This window comes from Stigmatopora nigra, chromosome 1, assembly GCF_051989575.1.
Source record: "Stigmatopora nigra isolate UIUO_SnigA chromosome 1, RoL_Snig_1.1, whole genome shotgun sequence".
Taxonomy (NCBI): Eukaryota; Metazoa; Chordata; class Actinopteri; order Syngnathiformes; family Syngnathidae; genus Stigmatopora; species Stigmatopora nigra.
The window spans coordinates 8003196-8026745 of NC_135508.1; the positions used below are offsets into that span (position 1 = coordinate 8003196).

Consider the following 23550-nt stretch of genomic DNA (forward strand, 5'->3'; position numbering starts at 1 on the left):
GTGGGGGGTATAGTAGAGCCTAACGATATGATGATATTAATAATAATGATATTATAACTATGATAATCATAATAACATTATTATTATGATTACCTTTACTATTGTAGTAATGCTAATAATAATTAGAATTATTGCTTTGGTTATAATTATAATAATAATTATAATAATATAGTAATGATAATAAAAGTTGTGGTTTTTATCTGTATCCAATGAGTGGCGCTGTCTTATCAAAACACGCAAACACGTTGACATAGTCACGTGACTCATAAATTACACGAGGAACCCTTAACCTCTTGCTCCTGCTGTTATCAATCTTTTTGCCCGCAAACTTTTTTTCACTCAAACCGTTAACTATATTTCTGTATTTCTATGTGGCTGGTATGGAGTGGTAAACTGCATAATGTATATATAGATATTCCTAATATTTACTTGCAGACAGTAGTGGCGTTAAAAGGAGGGGCGTGTTTTAGGTGTTGCCTTCTAATGTTCTTCTTGGGTGTCGTTTTCCACATTAACAACTTTCAATATTGATTGCATCTGATTATAAAAGTCCTTAAATTAACTATATATATTTTAGATCACTAAAATACTGAATTTTTGTGGGTTTTTTTTCATTAACTTGAACATATGGGGATTGGATTTATCATGCAACATATAAACGCAGTTTTACATAATGTACCTAAAGTAACCACACCTCTGGTATTTCTGGTGTTCTCGGCCGCAGCGTTGTATTCACTTAAGAGTTCTACTGTGTTCTACAATGTTCCCGGAGAACACTAAAATTAGGAAACCCAACCCTCTGGCAAATGCAGGTTTTTGGTCGCAGCTTTTTTTGTGGTAAGTCAGTGCCGTGATTTAACCGGTTGGTGAACCGTAAGTGAAGTAATTCTAAATTGTAATTAGACTATTAGGGAATTTCTAATGGACTTCCATTCATTGCACTTAGAGGAGGTAAATACACTTTTGCTTTCATAATGCAGTACTTTATTGAGATGTACTAGATGTTTTTATTCTTTGATTCTACTAAAAAAAAGCACGTGTAAATATGATTGATAAAAAATGCCAAGATTACAATGAACTAGTTTGCGTTGTGTGTGACTGTTTAAATGTAAAAATGAACTTTTACTTTTAATAAGATTTACTTACAGAATAACACTTTTTCTGATGGGATAATAACGTTTTATTTTGGTATTTCCCAAAGTAATATGTCAATACACTTTAGTATCCAACCTGAACAGCAAATTGTGCAGAAAAGGGTGAGAATACCATATAAATTGTAATGCAATATTTGTAAAATATCTTATCTCATGTTCTGAACAACTTTATCCTCACTATGGTCACGGGGGGTGCTGGAGCCTATCCCAGCTGACTTAGAGCCAGAGGTGAAGGACACCCTGAATTGGTAGCCAGCCAATCGCAGGGCACAAGGAGACAAAAAAAAAAAAAAAAAACATTCACGCTTATATTCATACCTAGCGGCAATTTAGAGTGCCCAATCAGCCTACCATGCATGTCTTTGGAATGTGGGAGTAAACCAGATTACCCAGAGAAAACCGATCCTGGACCAGGGAGAACATTTAAACTCCACACAGGTTGTCCGACCTGGATTTGAACCCAGGTCCCCCACTGTGAGGCTGACGCGCTAACCACTCGCACACCGGACCACCTTATGCAAAATATGATAAACAAAATAGCAGTTTCTAAATGCATTGGTATAGATTTTTTTTATTATATATTGATTCATATCAAATGGTGGCTCCTTAGCGACTAAGAATTTCCAAGAAAGTTGCAGGGAAAATTGTTGGATTTTTTTTGGGCAAGAATCTTTCCATGTCATATCCAAACATGCTTAGTTAAGGTGCAACAATATATACAGTGAAAGCTGGCTGGGACATGCTAAACTGGCAAGTAACATATTGTTTGAAATATCCTGTCAGGCAATTGTTGGAGTGCTTTTCTCTTGGCAAAAATCATTTAAATTAGTTGTCAGTGAAGGCTCTAAAAAGTACATCTTCTTATACCAACTTCTCTTATTTTCATGTCTTAGTTGGGTAAGTCCTTTGCTACACTTGGGACACAAGCAAAGACTAGAGGAACGTGACCTTTATACAATCCCATCTGAAGATGAATCAGAAGTACTGGGCCAAGACCTACAGAGGTAAGCTTTTACTTTTTAAATAAAGCACCTAAACCACAAAAAAAGTATCTTCTGTTTTATTTTTGCATTATGAGCTAATGTACAGTAGAGGAAGGAAATTGTGCAGTTAATTGGTGTCTGTTACTTTAACCTAAGTGAAACATTTTCAGCATTTTTTAATGTTTTGTCATGTGATCCTGCTGTTGTTGAATTACATTTTGTTATGTTTATACTACCGGTTTCTTTGTAAAATTATATTTTTGTAAAATGTTTGTGTGAGCGTTCGGGTTGACATTTAGCATTGTCGGTCGTACATTTGTACTAATCGCAACCCACCATATTTAATGTTTTCAAAATGTTTTTTTTTTTAAAAAGTGGAAAATGCTAAATAAGGCAGGTGTCTTGAACAAATATAAACTCATGCTGACAAGGAGAGGCTTAAATCAATAGCAGTCAGAGGTGCTGGAGTCAAACAGAGCTAGAGATGAGGTGCATACAGTTGTCGGATGGTATTATACTTGATTCTTCGGAGATGACATGGGAGATGGTTCAGTGATGTGAGTAGTAGAAGGAAACTAACTTACTTACACGGCTGAAAGAATAATTGCAGAGCTTTTAGAAGGAGGAAGGTCCTTCCCAATCAGACATTACACAGGAAACCTCAACTTTGCTCAAAATGATAAAGGAACTTAATGTTTTTGGCTCAACCCTTTCAAGCATGATTGTGGGTGTTGTCCAAGAACTGCATGGAGCATTGAACTATGAAGTTGTTTGGTATTTGTTTGAGTTTTTTGTTTTGTTTTTTTGTTTTTTTGTTTGTTTGTTTTTTTGTTAGTTTTTTGTTTTGTTTTGTTTTTGTTTGTTTGTTTTGTTGTTTTGGTTTTTTTTTTTGTTTAGTTTTTTGGTGATGAAGTGACTAGAGGAAGTGTGCATGGTGGCTTTCTGGCTTTTTATCCATGCATTTTACCAATTTCGTCATGCACAGCTGGCTGGGTATGATGACACTTAGGTTTTTGTCGAGTCAATGATGATGACAAAGCCTATGTCCGATTATATTATATATTATGCAACATTGCTACTGAATGTTCAGATTTTTTGGTGTTTGCGTTTCTACCAAGTGTGTTGGCATGCTCCACCAAGGCTGGCAGCTTTAAACTGCACTAAAATTTGGTTGCTAAAATCCGGTTTAGGAAAAAATCTGTTTTCCCAATTAAGAGCCATTCTTCTGTTTTGTAAATTCCTGATTTATTCATCTTCATTCCAATTTAATGCCATGTAATTGACCCCTGGTTCTTAATTAGTGTCTTTTTGTGCCAAATCAAAGATTTTAAATCTCTTGCAGGTGCTGGGATCTCGAGGTTAAAAAAGCTACAAAACAACTACGAAAACCCAAACTGGGAAAAGTCCTTCTTAAGTGTTATGGGAAATCTTATGCTTTTGCGGGAATCTTTGCATTTTTCATGGTAAGCACTGACTGTTTGAATAAAAGCATACTATGACCCAAATCCAATGACGAATTAGAATCAACCTATTTTATAAATGAGCATTGTATTTGGTGTTCTTTACAACATGTTCATTATTACTGTGAAACAGTCCAATTTCAAATACTTTAAGTAAAATATGGAAAAATTGTGGAGCATCTCACAAAGATAGAATGTGTCTACTCGTTTTTCTTTTTAAATGATGTCATTTTCCCCTTCATCCAAGCATTTTTTTACTTCAAATTTTGATGGGTTCTCCATGATAATTCATCAGTCAATTTCCCCCATTGGTAAATGCATGTACAGTATGTTGTAAATATAGTCCTAGCTCCTTGAATTCTTTCCAAACACAATATATCAATATATATACATTTTAAACACTTTCTGTAAAGACCAAATTCTGAAAATCTCATTTGAAATTGGTGTGAAAGGAAAAATGTATATCAAAGACATATTTAATAAGGGATGTTTAAGGCATCTGTTGAACAATATCTTAACCTTCCTCCAGTCTATCATTGTCTTGTTCCATAGGATGAGTCTCCCTCTTTAAAGCTATTTACCAAACAAACTACCTGACTTGTATACTCAAGAAAGATAACAGCTCCCCCTTTGCCATATTTCCTCTTAATTTGTGTGTATTTTAACCTTGATTCATCAAGGGTTACTTTGTGTATATGCACTTCTTCTACTAATTCAAAACCAGAACCCAAATTTAGCGAATGGTGCCAACTAAGAATACATGATTTTATTTGTACACTTTGACAAAAAGCTTCCCCCTAACCTGCCATTTAGGATTTTTTACACTACTTATTTAGTCAAGACAAAACACCTCTCTGTGCTTAAAGAAAAAAATATGTATATATCATAATAATACTGCAGGAGACTCAGACAGAACCACAAAATCTGAATAGTCCCTCATTGCAATTTTAAATTCCAAGCAGACCCAAACAACAGCAGGAGTCCTTCATAGAAAGCTCCTCCAATAATCTCAACAGTTCTAATTTAAATTGGCAGAGCAGGCACAAGCTTGCTGCTTCCAGTCAAGTGCCCAGTGAGGTGTATGAAATAATGACATCCTGCTGATGTCATTTTATGCAATAAAACACAGGGGAGCTCTCTGCTGGTGTCCGAGTGCTCTAACCAAAAGGATTTTTTAATTTGGTCTACTTTGCAACCGTTATTAATGCAGCTGCTCTTCTTTTACAGGAGGCCATTAAAGTCATCCAGCCACTCCTTCTTGGGAGAATAATTATGTTTTTTGAGAATTATGATGCAGAGGATCAGCAAAGTCTTAACTCTGCATATAGTTGTGCTGCTGCTATGTGCATGTCCACTTTCGGCTTGACTATTCTACAGCATCTCTACTACTATTTTGTTGTAAGAACAGGCATGAAGATGAGGGTAGCTGTGTGTCATGTTATATACTGCAAGGTGAGAGATGAGGGATGCCGCTGAAACATGATCATTCACTGCTAGATTTCCCAATTCTAAGGGATCGAATGTCTATTGCCGCCAATGGCAGTGAATGAGTTAAGAGGGGGGGAGGAAGAAAAACCCATTACAGTGTTCCCTCGCTACTTCGCGGCTCAGCCACCGCGGACTCAGAGCTTCGCAGATTTTTGGGGGGGGAAAAAATAATAATAATAATAATACAAATATTACATTGAAACAACATATAGACAACAGTTTTTTTTTTGTTATAACATGAATTTCACTCTCTGTACCCGTATTTTATATGGTGTACTGTATGGAGGGGAGTAAAAAAATAAAAGAAAAAAATATATAGATATATTTTTAAATAAATTAAAAAATTAATGGAATTCAAATTAAGCATTTTTGAAGGGGAATCCCTACTTCGCGGAAATTCACTTATCACGGGTGGTCCCGGTCCCCATTAACCGCAATAACTGAGGGAACACTAGTTGCTGCTTGTTGGGTTGGCCACCTATTTTCTAAGCACTGTGATCTTCTGACTGTGTTTTCCATTGGGTATGCAGTTTTTGAGCATACATTCCCACATATGTGCTCTGACGTATGGGCCTAGTGCTTTTTTGCATTAACTCAAAAGCCAATAAAAATCAGCGGAACTGCACAGCTTGATCAAAACTCATTAAAAAAATTCTCATATATATTACTTTACAATTGTATTTTTAGCTTGTTAATTGTCAGCATTGATTTTTTTGTGGTTCTATGCAGGCTCTTCGTCTAAGCAGCCAAGCGATGGGGAAAACCACCACGGGCCAAATTGTAAACCTCCTTTCAAATGATGTCAACCGTTTTGATGAGGTCAGGTGTGCTGTAACATTTCTAGTATTCTCATGATTTGCAAAAGAAATGTAAATGTCCATGATTCCTTTTGCTGGCATGGCAACCTCGGTTATCACAGGGGCCGAATCTGGCCCGCCGCATCATTTAGTGTGGCCCGAGAAAGTAAATGAGTGCTGAATTTCTGTTTGAGGATCAAATCAAAATGAAGAGTATGGACGTATATTAAATTTCTTGATTTTCCCCCCCTTTTTAAATCATTAATTATAATTTTTGAATCATTTTTTTTGTTCAAAAATCATTTTGTAAAATCTAAAAATATATTTTAAAAAAGCTATAATAAACATTGTTCGTGATCTATAAAAAACGGAATATTCAGGGATTTTAATCCAGTTCTTTTAATCTATTTATAATTAAAAAAAATCTAAATATAATATCCAAAATGGTCCGGCCCACATGAAATCGAGTTGACGTTAAATGCTTCCCGCGAACCAACCCGAGTCCGACACCCTTGATGTACAGTGTCATGGAGATATTCCACAACCACTTGGATGCTTTTTATAATTGCCTTAACAACGTCTTCTTGAAAATGCTTGACATTTTTGGTTGATATATTACGTGGTTTGCAAACATGATATGACGTGAATTTCATTGCTTAATTGCTAAGTGTTTGTGCTTTTGCTGCAGGTCACGCTCAATCTGCACTATCTGTGGGTGGGACCTGTACAGGCAGTGGTGATCATCGCCTTCCTTTGGCAGGAGATAGGACTTTCGTGTTTAGCTGGCGTGGCTATCCTCATCCTCATGATGCCTGTACAGACATGGTTTGGGAAGCTTTTTGGAATCTTCAGGTCAGTAGACCTCTGTGAGGTAGGCAATCTGTAGAAACAAACATACATACATGCAATGTTAGAATGGGTGTCATTCCAAAATATACCAGTATGCAAAACACTAACGCTTGAGTTCATTTATTTGTGGTTGGAACATTAGTTATGCAGCAATACTAACAGTTGAGTTAAGAGTACTACAATTCTTCGCCTGACCAGAATTGTAACTTTAACCCTTGTACTATTTAAATGTTTTGTTTTTTCATTGTAAAATAAGGGTGCCCCCCCCCCCCCCCCCCAGTGCCATTTTTTTGTGCCACCCCCCCAAGAGTAGCACTTTAGATTGTAATTGCATCACTCATGCATTTCATCTTATCCTTAAATATGGAAAAAAAAATTAATTAAAAAAACTTTTGTGGTTGTGTGTGTAGGAGTAAAACAGCGGTCTTGACTGACACTCGCATCCGCATCATGAATGAAGTGGTGTCTGGCATCAGAATCATCAAGATGTATGCTTGGGAAAACCCCTTCTCACACTTGGTCACAGAGTCTAGAAGGTAATTAAAATCAATTCTTACACAATGTATTTCACAATAGTGGGTGCTTTCCTGCTACAGAAAAGGGACTGACCTGAGCTGTATCAGTAGGTATACATCTTTGGAGTTTACTTACATTCATTCTAAGCCATCCACCAAAAATGGAGGAGTAGCAAATGTAGTTTTTACCCTCCTCAAAAACAAGAATAGCAAAGTAACTAAAAAGTTGAGACCCCCCTCAGGTGTGGTGTAAAAATCAATGTAGTGAGACCCATGGGTGAGGAAGATTGTTAGACACTTTGAAAGGGATGCACTGGGATGCAAATTTTACTGCACATAATCATAGGAAGACATTTTTCTCACTATTACTGTATAACATTTTTGGCTGAAAAACATAAAGGTTGCCCTACTAGCAGACGAGAGCGTATAATCCAGGTGTCAAAGAGCATGTCTGTAAAATGAATCCAGGGAACAGGGTAGTCAATAATTAAACAATCCCTGAAATCTTATGTCTACATTTTCAGGGCGTTTTTTTTTCCCCTTTTTTTTTAAATAAATGTACCTGTTGATATATAAACTGCAACCTTTTCTTCATATTTAGTACACCTCATGTAAGACTCATCTCAAACTTTAGTTAAAAAGAAAACAGCATGGTTTTTTTTTTTCTTCATTTTATTCAATCTGTTTAAAAAAAAAAGTTTAAAACAGTTTTCTTGGTCAAATGACAGACTTTTGTCTACTAGACGTGCCATTTGATATTGGGCAACCTATTGGAAGTACGGCATGTCACGTCATGGTGTAAAGGTCAATAATAGTTTGTATTCCTGGGTCGCTATTGTTCATCTATGCACATGCTTGATGTATTTTTGTAACAATTTTTTTTTTAATTCTTGGTTTTCATCATTTCAGCTCACCTATTAGTGTGTTGAACCTAAAATAATGAGGCCAAAAATGCAAGACTCAGCCTGTTGCCACTTAGATAGCTTGTGGAATGAAGGGAACCAAAGCAAGCTCAACGTTTTGAAACACATTTTTTTATTTAATAATAGAGTGTGTAGCATGTGGCACATAAATAAAGGTGTAGATGAATTGTTCGGCTTGAAAAATCAGTCGATGTTAGAACAGGAGTGAACTAAAGCAATCACAAGGAAAGCACCTTAAAACAAAGCAAATGGAATGACAACTGTGACACCCAAACAATGTTTGAAAGTTGCACTGCAAGAACAACAGAATTTTAAAAAACGTTAGGATATTATTTGTGATATAATAGGCAGATTTACTAATGAGTTTTATAGACAGACATTGGTGATATTAGATGAAAAAATGAGATTTTGGAATAATTTTGGTGTTTAATTTGCTTCCTGTTGAAAAATCTTCGATGACAACGACTTAATATTGTTAATTTAGGGGACATAGATTTAAATCTGAACATTTTTTGCTAGATTTTTTTTTTTCAACGCCAAAAGTGTGCCCTAGATCCAAAAAGTTTGGGAAATAGTGCTTTAAGAATTCTAACTTGGAATGCAGCCCCTCGAGATAGTGTGTCATGTGAAATTTGGCCCATGATCACAAAACGATCACTCTATGCACGACATCAAGATTTCTACATCAAAGTTTGGCTCCTTTAAAAACTTGAGCAAAAAAAGTTTGAGTATGTATGGTTGTTTGCCCCCGTGTGCTCTATGAATGAACGAACGAATGAATGAATGAATGAATTACTTTGATGTAAATGGATTGTTTCAAATGTCAGTACACCCCTAACAAATCCCCCATAGCTGGTACTTTATAAGACCTCCATGACTTTCAAGGACTTCAAGAGCATGTCTTTGAGCCACTGAATTAACATATTTTTGATAGATTACAATAGAAATCTTTTTACTTTCCTTCAAGGAGGACCTTTTTTAAAATTCTGATTTTGGATGGATGGAAAGTGCTCAATTGAGTTTAGATCAGGAGACATACTTTGCCACTAACTCACTAATTCTTTCAGAATCACAATTGTGCAAAATCACGGGCATACAAAAAAAAACATGTTTTTCCGTGTTTGCTCTTGTCTCTTCAGACAGGAAATAAACCAGATTATGAAGAGCTCCTATCTGCGAGGTCTTAATATGGCATCGTTCTTCGCCAGCAGTAAAATTGTGGTGTTCGTCACCTTCTTAGTCTACGCGCTGGTGGGCAACAGCATCAGCGCCAGCCGAGTGTTTGTCACCGTGTCCATGTATGGAACCATCAAGCTTACGGTCACCCTCTTCTTCCCCTTGGCCATTGAAAAACTGTCAGAGACAATTGTCAGTGTTCACAGGATCAAGGTACCACTTTTACTTCATTGTTTCAATCTCTCCTTGAAAATATTACTTTTTTAATTTACTTTTGTCACAATTACTCACAACTCTTGGTGAAAATTAAGTGCAAATATACATGGATTCTGTTCTTCACTGGACTTTTCAGGTATATGGACTCTGGACTTGAGTACAATTCAGCTGCAATAACCTTTTTAAGAACAGAATAGTTTGACCTTAATGGTTGTTGTAGTTTTCTAGTATGTTTGTATGATTTTTAGATCATTCTTGTAATATAAACTCAACAGACCTTCCTCCTTTTGGATGAAATGGCTAGAAAAAAGCTGACACTGGAGGAAAAGAACTCAAACTGCATTGAGATGCAGAGGCTGACATGCTACTGGGATAAGGTAACCATTTCACCTCTTTTTGTATAAATTCTTAAGTTTCTTGTTGTTGGACAATTTGAAATTCAACCAAAATCTGGGGAAAATAATGTCTGGGATTACCAAAATTCATTCATTCTATCATGAGACTGCAGCACAGGGAGCATTAAAGGATTAACACCACAATGCCTGTTCTTAGGCTTTTTGGGATGCCAATATAAAGGGGTGGCAGTATTCTGCAAAGAAGAAATGGGTGATGATGATCATACTGAAAATTGAACATTGGTGTTTTTTTTCAATAGATAAGTCAACAAACTGAGACTTTTTTGGTTTTGAATCCGTTTTTGGATTTTCCTCAAGGATAATTGTTTTGTTTTGCTTGAGCAGTAAATAAATAGCTTCAGAATTAAAGAACTGGATTCTGTTTGGGGACTCAGAAAAATAAAACTTAACTGAGTGCTTTAGAAAAAAAACTGTTGAAATCTGACATTATTGATTTTGTCTTGACTCATAAGGGCGTTTGCTAAAATCCTGGACTGTAATATCCTCTCTTATTTATTAATTCATAACAAAACTACCCCTAGGAAATTGATACAACCCACATGAACACTTTGCAATGTTGACAGTTATTTTGTAGATCAATCAGCAGGTCGCATAGGACGCACATACTATAGTGAGTTGAAGTTGGGACTTTGGAAGGCCATTCCAGATAAAAAGATCTTTAAAGATTACTTTCTAGGTTGTATATTGGGGTTTTGATTTTTCTTTTAAATTTAGGGCAGATACTTTGATACGTTAAATAACATTGGGCAACTTTTTTTTAAACTAAAATGTATATGCTGAGTCCAAAATTTGCAGTCACAGCTTACGATCTTGTTACTAATTGCAAGAATGCTAGTGTATTTCATAATTCTTCCCATGTCAATATTTAAACATTTATGATGAATAAGAGAACAGGAATCTATAGATCAAAAACTTGACATGTAAAAGAATAACAAACTTATTTTCTTTGTTAAAATTAGCTATCAGACCAAAAATGTTTCTTAGTCATTCCACTCTGGAAACGGAAGTGTATAAATAAATCACTAAATTCCCAGAACAAAAGTAGTTATGAATGTGAACAAAGTTTGGCTCACAACTTTGGTCTATTCGTTTCAGCTGCTGGATTCACCCTCCCTTCAGGACATCTCTCTCACTGTGAAGTCACACCAACTTTTGGCTGTAATAGGACCAGTGGGGTCAGGAAAGGTAAGATTAAGTGCAACTATGACTGTTTCATATATTATGCGAATTAACAATGGAAGTGTGGAACAACTGAATAATAAAAGAAAAAAAATCTAGCCGAATACTTGCCAAGTAAGGACGAGAATCAGATTTTTTTTAACCTCTGCAAACATTTTGTTGTATTTAATTCAGGATAGGAATAATATTAAATTTAAATGTATATATTTTTTGAGGGGAGATGTGTGAAACCTTTTCCCATAGTTAATATTGTAGTACTCAGTAGTATAAAATACTGAAGTATTTTTTTTAGGTAGTCCCCAATATATATACAAGCAGGGGGGCCCGTCTTTGCCGGTTCCACCTGCTTGTTTAGAACCAAAAGACAATTGTTGCGCTATCAAAAAAATCTCTTTTGAAAAATTGTTATTCAACCATTAAAATATTGAGTTTACACACTTTCAGAAGATGAAGAAATTCAATCACTGGTCAATTAGGACCCGACAGCCGTTTCTGACCACCATAAAAAAATTCAATTGTGTACGTTGCATGGTTTGGACAAACATAGCGAGAGAATATTAACATACACACACATAAATCCTGCTTTATAAGGGTTATAAATAAAAGACTATTGCTTTAATCTACTCAAAACCAGTGACAGGTGTAATACATTCCCTTCATTGGTCACATGTACCCTTTTCTGCCAGTCGTCGTTGTTGAGCGCCATTCTGGGTGAGCTGTGTCAGGACACCGGAACCTTGATGGTCAGAGGGCAACTCAACTACGCGTCGCAGCAGCCCTGGGTGTTTCCGGGAACCATCCGTAGTAACATCCTTTTCGGGAGAGAGATGGATCACCAGAAATATCAGTGCATATTAAAAGCCTGCGCTCTAAACAAGGTGAATTGAGCTTCTGATTTAATCAAGCTACAGTCTATATTGTAGATTGTCAATTTGGGGAAACATGTCTTTTTTGGTAGTGATATTTTCCCACTATTCTGCTTCGTTTTCTGTTCTCACTTTCATACATGTCAAATTGAAGTTATAAAGATAAAGTTTGTGTGGTTCAAGCTGTTCCATGGTGAATGGTTGGCACAAAATAATTGATATTCCACATGGAAACCAATCCTGGGAATGAGCAATCACAATGATTGATGCAGGAAATTTATCCGAGAACAATAGCATTTTGGGTACATTAAATTTCAACATAACATCAGTGTATAGTGCAAATTATGCTGTGTGTAATGTTTGGCGTGCAGGACCTCGAGTTACTCCCGGATGGAGACCTGACCCTCATCGGCGACAAGGGAGGAACACTCAGTGGGGGGCAGAAAGCTCGCATCAACTTGGCCAGGTGAGAGGACTTTCCATTTGCATCTTGAAACATCCCTGCGAGAGTAATTCTGTCCGTTCTTAGAGCTGTGTATGAGGAAGCAGATATCTACCTCTTGGATGATCCTCTGAGTGCTGTGGATGCTGAGGTTGGAAAATATCTCTTTGAGAAGTGAGCGTCAATCATTCTACTTTGCACTTTATTGGCCATCCGTCCTAAATATTGCTTCTTGCCTTTTTTTTTTTACTAAATCAAAATAAAACACACACACACACACACTCACACAGAAATTGCTATTCCACTAATGCTAATCCACAACATAGCAATGGCGTAAAAGTTTGACCCTATTTTCCCAAATGTAAATTTTTGACAAGTGTGAGTCTTTTTTCATTTCATCAGGTGCATATGTGGCCTACTGAAGAACAAGTGTCGCATCCTGGTAACCCACCAACTTCAAAATCTGGTTGCTGTTGATCACATAGTGGTGGTTAAGGAGGTTGGTGTTAATGCTGGTGGTATGTGATTGTCATGAAAAGTGTTTGCACGGGTCTGTAACAAATATGGCATTTTTTTAATAGAAAATGAAGTCTGCTTCATTTTGATTGTATCTTTGTTCAATTTCATTTTGATACAGATCCTCATATCTCACTTTGTTTTAGTTGTTGTACCTGATCAGGTGGCTGGCTGACTGGTTTTGCTTATTTCTTACTTATTCTAAGGGTCGCATCGTCACCCAGGGTACCTACAATGAGTTGCAGAGCTCGGCTTTGGATGTAGGGTTCCTTGTAAAAAACCAGGACGAACAGGAACATCCATATTTGTCAGACAACTATGAGAACGAATCACTCATTCGAAAGAAGACAAATTACTCAAACAGTTCGCTCCATTCTTTCAACACCCTCCTGCCACCAGACGAAAGTAGCCTTGACTCAAGTCCCGTAAGCAGCAGAATTCCTAATTTTGCATATTTTGTTGTTTTTTTATTTATTTAATTCACTTATCTTACATTGGGACTATCCTTTTTTTTATAACCGTATTTTCACGACTATAAGGCGCACTTAAAAATACTTAAATTTTCTCCAAAATAGACAGGGCACCTTATAATCCAGTACGCCTTATATATGGAAAAATGTCATTCATTGAGGGTGCGCCTTATAATGCAGTGCGCCTTATAATGCAGTGCGCCTTATAATGCGGTGCGCCTTACAGTCGTGAAAATGCGGTAATAATAATTGAATTTGTTTTATATGGAGAAAAAAACGGAATCATTGAGGGTGCGCCTTATAATGCGGTGCGCCTTATAGTTGTAAAAATACAGTACATTATGTTTTTACACTTATAACCGCTTGACTGTTTTTTTTTAGGTTGAAAGTGCACATAATGAAGAGGAGGAGGCCCGAGCTGAAGGAAATGTCAGAAGAGACATTTATGTCAAATATTTTACCGCCCACTGTCATCCTGTGGTTTTGCTGGCTATTTTACTGCTCAGTATTATCGCTGAGGTGAGTCAAAACCGACAGTTTAGAAGTATGGAAGTATGAAAATAAGAAAATAGTAAAGATTTTATAGTCCCTGCTCAGCAGATGAATCTGGAGTGCCACGAAAACATCGAAATGTTTTCTTCTTTTTCAGAAGGCACTGCTGAGTAATTTTTACAATGGGGCCCCACATTTCATAGAGCTTGAGTATAATATATTATTGTAGTCTGGAGAGGCAATTATTTATAGATCTTCAAATTTGCAGTGCTCTCACATGTTGCTCTAAATGTGCAGAATAAATCGTTTATGTGGTTGAAACAAGCCAGAAAGCAATGAGAAAACATCAAACAAGAGTTGCCGGACTTGGCCTCAAAACATCCAGCTATGTTTTTAAGTCAGCTTTAAAAGTAACATATAATTCTTCCTCTGTAATTCACCAATGTTGTATAAAAATGACTAACCAATTAGCGTACTATTATACAGCAAGAATATTTATCTCAACCAGTTTGAGGGCTTTAAAATGCAGAGATTGTTGTGAGCATTACATTGGAAAAAAAAGTGTACTTTAATAAAAACCTTATTTTCATGACTATAAGGCACACTTAAAAGTCTTAAATTTTCTCCAAAATAGACAGTGTGCCTTATAATCCAGTGCGCCTTATATATGGAAAAAACAGAAAACCAAAAACGAAAAACCACCACTGTCGAAAACACAAATAACTGAACTGAAACAATACTGTTAAATATGCAGATGACATCTTAGTTTACAAAATATTCCATCATATAGCTCCTCCCCCACTGCAAGATTTTATACAATAAAATCCAAAACATCAACAATAGCTGGCTCCAGAGGGGACTGTGTAGTGAGTGCTTCATACTTGGAAGTCAATAGCAATTACCGTATTTTCACAACTATAAGGCGCACTTAAAAGTCTTAAATTTTCTCCAAAATAGACAGTGCACCTTATAATACAGTGCGCCTTATATGTGGAAAAAAATGTCATTCATTGAGGCTGCGCCTTATAATGTGGTGCGCCTTATAGTCGTGAAAATACGGTAGTTCAAAGCAAACATTGGAAGATTACACCTGCTGGATTTGTTTTTTCTTTTGTAGGCTGCATACATTCTACAGGACTGGTGGCTGGTGTTCTGGTGAGTCAATGGCTCGAAGTCTACATACCCATAAATAATCCACATCTCATTTGTTACTTTAGGCCCTAGTTTTGTTACCCGACTAATTTTAGTATGCTTCTCAAACGCAAGACCAACGAAAATGGAGTCATTATTTTAATATTGTTTTTAACAGGGCCAAAGGAGACCTCAACCAGACCAGCTCAGTTGTGACTGCCACCAAAGAATACAATGTGACCGGCTTACATCAGGGCAACAGTCTAGCATTTTATCTGGGAATTTATTCTGGTCAGTCCACCTATTCTTGGCTTTTTTTTTGTTGGGAAAAGTTTGTCTTAAAGTCTAGATACTTACAAAAAGTTGGGTCCATTCAGCTTTGGTATGAATATGTCAGATGTCAAAATACATGAAGAAGATTGTACAAATGAATTCCCAATTCGTTTGAGAACAGGAATTAATGTGAAAAGTTGTGAGAAATTTACAGCTTTCCTTTTTTTGAGAGGAGCAAGTTATGTAAAACGTGAAACATTGAGCAGTCTGACATGTGCTTTCAAATCAAAACCACATGACATATAGGAAGGATTTAAGATTCCTTCTTAAATTTCACTTGGAAACTAAACAACCATAACATTTTTCCAAGAGGTACTAAAGTTTGAAGTTCATCTTGCTGTCACTTTCTATTAGATATGAGAATCATTTCAAATCATTTGATTCCTATACATTGTTCATTTGTTTGCTTGCTTCTCTAGCGAGTAGGTTTTCACTCGAAATTACAACTAATTGGTGTTTTTTTGTATTGTCTTAGCATGTATGTAATGATATGGACAACAAAAATCATCAGAACCATTTTATAACGTAACTCTAATTGCTGAACTCACATCCCTATTTGGTTTGATCTGCAGGTTTGACTGCAGCAGCCGTGATCTTAGGCTATGCCAGGAGCTTGGTAATCTTTCATGGGCTCGTGAGATCCACCCAGATGTTGCATAACCGCATGTTCAGGGCCGTCCTCTGTGCGCCAGTCCGCTTCTTTGATATGAATCCCATAGGTGAACCCTCAGCATCACATCCTTGTTATTTTTGAGCTTTTGACATTCACGGTGTAATTCAACAATGATGATAACATCACTTCAGCGACGAGCTGAAAAAATGTGCTTGTTTTTGAACATTTTAGGAAGGATCCTCAACCGCTTTTCCAAGGATATCAGCCAGATGGACTCCCTGTTACCTCTTACCTTTGTGGACTTTTATCAAGTGAGTAGGTATTCAGGTTTAGCAATTGTTTCAATTTTTTTTTAAATGAGCAAGACATGCAACACGAATATGATCATGTTTCAGGACTTTGAATTTTACATTGTAGAAAAACCCATAGAACACAGTGACATTTTACCCCCCCAAAAAAGTACTATCCTCTTGTGTGGAATTTGCATGTTCTCCCCAGGTTTGCGTGGGTTTTCTCCAGGTACTTTGGTTTACTCCTACATTCCAAAAACATGCCTGGTAGGCTGATTGGACACTCTCAATTGCCCCTACGTTTGAATGTGAGTGTGATTGGTTGTGTGTCTACTTGTGCCCTGCGATTGGCTGGCCACCAATTCAGGCTGTCCCCTGCATCGTGCCCAAAGTCAGCTGGGTTAGGCTCCAGCATCCCCTGTGACCCTTTTGAGGATAAGCAATTAAAGTAAAGAGGTAATATTTGGTTTGGGTGTTTTTTGGGTGTCAGTGAAACAGATTTTCCGCATTTCAGTTTGGTTAAATGGGGGAAAAAAAGGTATACTATATGAGTACGTTGATTCACAGGGTATGAATTAAACATGGCAAAATACTGTCATATGCTCATTCATAAAACATTTTTCATTCATAAGTCATGAATTGCCTTAAAATCTGAGTGAAATCCGGGTTTATGAAGTTGAATATAATACTATATTCACCAGTATGACTATCAATGATGGATACGCAATGAATGATCTCTTTTGGCACATTTAGTTAAAGTGTAAGTTTTAAAAAAAAATTGTATACTTGCCACAGCTTTTCTTGCAAAACCTGGGCGTGCTGGCCGTGGCGGCCTCCATCATCCCTCTCCTCCTCCTCGGCATCACTCCCCTGATCTTCATCTTCCTTTACCTGCGACGATACTATCTGGCGACGTCACGGGATATCAAACGCTTGGAATCCACAAGTGTGTTGCCGGCTTTAAAGTTGTTTGCAAACCATCCGAGTAAACTATAACTCAACTCAGTATTTCCTTGCAGCTCGCAGTCCGGTCTTCTCCCATCTTTCATCATCACTTCAGGGCCTGTGCAGCATCCGAGCCTTCAGAGGGGAGGGGAGGTTAATCAAAGCTTTCGACATGCACCAAGACCGACACTCAGGTTCTTGTCTAGTGCATTGCTTTGTTTGCTGGGTTGCTATGGAAAACATGTTGTTGAAATGTTGTTTTGATTCCAGAGGCATGGTTTCTCTTCCTGATGACCTCTCGTTGGTTTGCCCTACGTCTGGACGGCATTTGCTCCATCTTTATCACCATTGCTACATTTGGGTGCATTTTACTACGAGATGGTAAGGATGTATTCTCTGCTTCATAGTTAGAAATTGTCAGATAGAAATTGTGAGGCCAGCTAATCGCAGGGCACAAGGAGACGGACAACTATTCACACTCGCACTCATACCAAGGGGTACTTAAGAATGTTCAACCAGCCTTCCCTGCATGTTTTTGGGTTATGGGAGGAAATAAGAGTACCGTATTTCCCCAACTATAAGGCGCACTTAAAAGTCTTAAATTTTCTCCAAAATAGACAGTGCGCCTTATAACCCAGTGCGCCTTATATATGGAAAAAACAGAAAACCAAAAACGAAAAACCACCACTGTCGGATATTAAAAAAATACAAACGCCTGAACTGAAACAATACTGTTAAATATGCAGATGCCATCTTAGTTTACAAAATCTTCCATCATATAGCTCCTCCCCCACTGCAAGATTTTATACCAAAAAAATCCAAAACATCAACAATGGCTGGCTCTAGAGGTGACTGTGTAGTGAGTGCTTCATACCTGGAAGTCAATAGCAATTATTGTATTTTCACCCCTATAAGGCGCACTTAAAAGTCTTAAATTTTCTCCAAAATAGACAGTGCGCCTTTATATATGGAAAAAAATGTCATTCATTGAGGGTGCACCTTATAATGTGGTGCGCCTTATAGTCGTGAAAATACGGTACTCCGAGAAAACCCACCTAAGCCTGTGAAGAACATGGAAACTCTGCACAGTTCTAATTCTAAGTTTTTTGTTGTAAAAGCCGAGTCTACTGTAAGTCCAATTATTGTGACTTTACATCGGGCTCCACTCTTACGAGTGCCCACGCCCCTACTTTGGCGTAATAAAAACAGTCTTTATGGGCAGTTAAGATAATTCTTTTTTTTTTTTAATGACTTTTTTCGTAGGGCTGGAGGCTGGCGAGGTGGGCCTCGTGCTGACGTACGCCGTCACACTTGTTGGAAACTTCCAATGGACTGTGAGGCAAAGTGCAGAGTTAGAGAACATGGTATGTTGTTTATCACACAAATAGGTTGCTTTTCACCATCTTCACATCTAACGGCATATCCCTAGATGACATCCGTTGAAAGGGTAGTGGAATACACAGAGTTGAAAAGTGAAGGCCCTTGGGTGACCCAGAAACGACCTCCTCCCGATTGGCCCAGTCGAGGCCAGATGACCTTTGAGAATGTACAGTTGTCGTATAGCGCCAACGGGCCTGTCATTCTTAAGGACATTGATGTGAGCTTTTGCTCCAACGAGAAGGTGAGTCATGTCCCATAGTAGCACTCACATTCAATAGAATGCCAAAAAGGAAAAGTGACGCTTTCTGGTGGTTTTACTGGTTAGGTGGGTATTGTGGGTCGAACGGGATCCGGGAAGAGCTCGATGGTGGCAGCACTTTTTCGCCTGGTGGAGCCACGAGGGAAAATCTACATTGATGGGGTGTTGACTTCTGAGTTGGGCCTGCATGACTTGCGCCAGAAGATGTCCATCATACCTCAGGTACACACTCGCTGTCACTTTTTTTTTAAAAATATAAATAGACATTTTTACCATAACCACAGGCTCCTTTTAACACATTAAAAAAAACTCAGATTCACTTATGGCAATAAAACAATATCATAGGAAAGCATCTTAAACAAGCACTGGAGTGTTAGCTAACAAATTCTTTGTATTCATTTGAATATTCTTAATATTTCTTTGTACAATCAAATTGCCACCTGAATTTTTCTTTAACCAAACCAGTCCTCCAACCAACTGTTTTTTATCAAAAGGCAGAGATTAAACCCTGCTGCAAAAAAAAATGTAGGTTATTGATAATACCACTAAAAATAGTATTGTAATTGCCTATATAAGCACTTATAAAACCCTTACTTCAAAACCAGTGATTACGAGAGATTCTCTGCTGTCAGCAGGAAAAATAGAATATGTTCAAAGTGTCAAAGTACACAAGGCAATGTATTTTCCATGGACACACTGATATTCCACTTGGATAGATAATTTACAATGTTTTGAAATAGCAACTTGGAATCTGCAAAGCATTAACAGAATAGACACAAGCATACTGAACCCATCTATTTGTCTGTTCAGCTGCTAAACTATCCATTGCAGACATACCACCTTAATTCAAGGCTTAGGAACACGATTAGCTAACATAGTAGCCAGAATGAGCAATGATCTGCAAGGACATGAAATTGATACACTATTTGCTTGTTACACAAACTGATTTATCGAATAAATGTAAGAGTAGCGTGTACCTTGTAGCCAGTAACGACCAAATCCATATAAATCAATAATAGAGTGTGAGAAGTGAAACACTTAAGCAATGTGGATTGTACAGTAGAATCGGTGTCTGTCATTTTGTTTTGTTTGTTGTTCTTTGTCGTAACAGGACCCGGTACTGTTTACTGATACTGTGAGGAAGAACTTGGATCCTTTTCAACAGCATACAGATGCTGAACTATGGAAGGCTCTGGACCAGGTAAATGTCAAAATTTGTCCTCTGTATTTTGGGAATGTTTTTTGTTTTGTGTTTGTTTCCACACACACTTTTATGACCATTTTCCAATGTTACTGACAGGTCCAACTCAAGTACATGGTGGAGGATCTTCCTACAAAATTGGAGACCATTCTAGCTGAGAGTGGCTCCAACTTCAGCGTAGGTCAGAGGCAGCTGATGTGTCTAGCCAGAGCCATCTTGAGGAAGAACCGCATCCTCATCATCGACGAGGCCACCGCCAACGTGGACCCCAGGTGCCACAGACGAGATGTTTTTTTACCTATATGCAATGTTCCCTCAAAATATCCGTTCGTCTGGGCTTAAAGACAACCTCCCTGAGCGCACTGAGTACCAGTGTGAGCGACATCATCATTGCTCGTTGAAGGCACACCAGTATCACACCTGCCATAAGCAGGTGCATGTCAATGTTCCCTCTAATTTTTCCTGTAAAACATGCTGTAAAACACGAAAAACATAAGAGTGGACAGAGCTACTGCTGCTGGCTGCCGCGTAAACGGCGCCATCATGGGGAAAGGAGTAAAAAAAAGTTTGGATTTTATTTACTGCGCGCCATTTGATTGCTGCTGTGCAGAGAAGACGAGAATAGTGCGCAATTGCACACCCGCGCTTCTTAGAGGGAACATTGCCTATATGTATACAGATCTGTGGCTGGGATGAATACAATTATAATTGTCAACATTTTTTGCAGGACGGATGAGCTGATACAAGTAACCATCCGACGGGAGTTCCGAGATTGCACCGTGTTAACCATCGCCCACCGACTCAACACCATCATAGACAGCGATCGCATCTTGGTGAGTGTTTAACTTTTTATAAATGTATATTGGGCCAAACCACGCACTTGTAATGTATTTTGTTCGCAGGTGCTGGATGAGGGCAGAATACAAGAGTTTGATCGCCCCGTCGATCTTCTTCAGAACAAAGACGGTGCTCTGTACAGGTTGGTTCAGCAGTTGGGTCAGGCGGAGGCTGATGCTTTGTTAGCGGCGGCTAATCAGGTGAGCTAAACTTTGCTACACGCAGTGATCTTCAATACTATTGGTCCTAAAATTTGTGTGCCGATAACAGCCATCGATCGGGATAGCAGACGTACAGCAAGAGAAAAAGACTGAATGAGGTTTGTCAGGACATCCAAGAGGTGTTTTTTTTTTCCTTTTTCTTGTTTAAAGTGTCACTGTTGAGTCAATTGCTCCAAAGTTAGAAGAATTGTCACTGAGACTGCTCAAGTTGACAAGTTTTTGAATGTAACAAAACACTTTATATGTAGATGGAGAAGATATTGAAAGGACAATTACAGTAATATGAAATTAGCCTTTAACAGTGTGGAACAAATCCATAGCGTTTCAGAGTCTGAGTTCTCCTTTACAATCTCAAATCTTCCAGATAGAAGAATGTCCTCAATCAGAGATGCAAACTGAATGGACTCATACTTAAAATTCCATCCATCTGCCATTTTTCAAGTACACAAATGATCCAAAAAGTACAATTTTTTGTCATTCTGACGGAATTTGAAGAAGTCAACCAGATCTCCGGACAACTCCAAAACACTTGAACTGACATACGTAGTCATGAAACAAAAAATCTCTGTCAATAGACACAACCCAGATGCTAAACACGGAAATGGGAACTTCTAATCACCCTCCAATGGCAACCAACCACAAAAGAACACTCATCTACTGACTAAAAAGAGGCCCAAGGAATGTTTGCTATAGGGATGAATAGTAGAGCCATTCTCTTTTGATAGTGACATGCATCAAAAAAAAAAACCTTCCAAAACCTGACAGTGGAAGTTTTAGGGTCTCAATCCGTCCTTCCCCAGACAATCACTAACCGAAAAATCCCTGGTGCTTATTGTTTACAAATATCATGAAATAGGATATTGGTAAAACTTGTTGATTCTTTTTACTGTTAGTATATTCTATGTTTTGGTACTGAACTGGGAGGGTGGCTCAACATACTATAAGATGTTATGATATGTTTCTCCAAGCTGAACAATTGCTGCAGTTTTTTGATTTGACAGGTTTTAGTAAAACATCAGATGACTAACTACTGCCTGAAATCAGGGGTGTTGACAATGTAAAGGACTTTTGATTGACATGGGTAGAAAATAGTCGACTTTTTTTTTTGGTAAGGGGCCCTAGAGTGATACTTTTCCCTGGGCCCCAAATCCCAGATGGCATTCCTCCCCGCGGTAGTAACAATACAACATCATGTTTAAGTTTAGAGGACCCCCTAGTGGCTCTGATGGCTCTATATAGGAGGAATAGCAATACTTTTTAATTATATTATTATTTTATCAGCAATAAAATGTAAAGTTCACAATGTCGTAGGATCTGAGGCAAGATTCAAACCCAGAACCATAAGCCCCGGATCAGTGAAAATCAATGTCATGTATACTGTAATCACTGCAATGCATGACAAACATTACTACTGATATTAAAAAAAAGGCGTACCAAAAATGTGGGCATTTCAAAGAATGCTGTGAATATCTCAGAGGACTTTTTGCATTAGTTGCTGTTTCCTTTGTGAATACACCCCTTTTTTTTATCCCTAAACCAGATATTTCTCACTTTCTTTTGTTTTTTTGTGATTTTTAAATTGATAAGATTTTATTTTCTGTCTTTTAATTTTTTTTTTATTACAGCTAACCAATTTACTGCTTAATTTAGATTCATCTTGATTTGCATTGTTCACCACATCAAACTTTTTAAGTACAATTTATTTGCCTCTGAAAAGCACTATGGACAATGTGTGAATGATGGTGCTATACAAATAAACTTTACTACATGTATTGAAATCATGAAAAATATGTTTCCTCACCAAATGCTTTTGGCAATACCCAAAAATTGTTCAAATTTACAATATACTGTATTCAAAACTGCAAAAATTTGTGGATGGAGTTTCTGAAAACATATTGGAATCAATGTATAAGACCTTTATAGAATTTCAGAATAGCGGACCCTCATTATACGAGGACAATCCAGTTGAAGACCAACCTCGTACTGTAAATCTGCTAGTATTCTTAATATTTTAATTTAATGCACCGCTTATCCTCACAAGGGTTACAGGTGTGCTCGTATCAAGATTTTCTCCATTAAAAATATGTTAGTTAATGCGCTAAATACATCCGATGACCACCATGTTATGCCTAATTTTTCATTCTAGGCTTCCTTTTTAAGGCTAAATAATAAGAAAAAGAAGTGAATATAATAACAAGGAATGAACAAATTAATATATTAACAATGTAAAAGAATACACATTTCAGAGGTGATTAACTTCAAAATAAAAAGAAAACAAATAATTGAATTGTAGAATTACTTCACATGTTAAAATGTATTATTTAATACTTGAATGACAAGAGTCCACCAAAAAATGTGAAAGGAAGCTTGCATTTTTGTGAAATATTTCACAATTGTG

At 37.4% G+C, this 23550-nt stretch overlaps 1 protein-coding gene across 5 annotated transcripts; it reads left to right on the top strand.

Annotated features, from left to right (window-relative positions):
- The first annotated feature begins 536 nt into the window (after positions 1 to 536).
- On the top strand, positions 537 to 22958 carry LOC144201482 (ATP-binding cassette sub-family C member 4-like). 5 transcript variants are annotated; one of them, XM_077724164.1, is made up of 32 exons: positions 537 to 837; positions 2048 to 2158; positions 3480 to 3600; positions 4825 to 5049; positions 5815 to 5904; positions 6571 to 6734; positions 7142 to 7267; positions 9309 to 9558; positions 9837 to 9938; positions 11073 to 11162; positions 11843 to 12034; positions 12394 to 12488; positions 12552 to 12638; positions 12867 to 12963; positions 13187 to 13405; positions 13832 to 13969; positions 15060 to 15097; positions 15252 to 15364; positions 15979 to 16125; positions 16251 to 16330; positions 17105 to 17255; positions 17329 to 17448; positions 17525 to 17635; positions 18518 to 18618; positions 18684 to 18875; positions 18960 to 19115; positions 20005 to 20094; positions 20194 to 20366; positions 20822 to 20927; positions 20997 to 21131; positions 21202 to 21250; positions 21517 to 22958. In XM_077724164.1, exons 1-31 carry the CDS (start codon positions 761 to 763, stop codon positions 21247 to 21249), a joined length of 3945 nt encoding a protein of 1314 aa, XP_077580290.1. In that variant the 5' UTR covers positions 537 to 760; the 3' UTR covers position 21250; positions 21517 to 22958. The 5 variants fall into 5 exon arrangements, with proteins under 5 accessions (XP_077580290.1, XP_077580306.1, XP_077580298.1 ...); XM_077724180.1 differs by having other exon boundaries at positions 22154 to 22958; XM_077724188.1 differs by lacking the exon at positions 537 to 837 and adding an exon at positions 931 to 951.
- Positions 22959 to 23550: the final 592 nt, after the last annotated feature.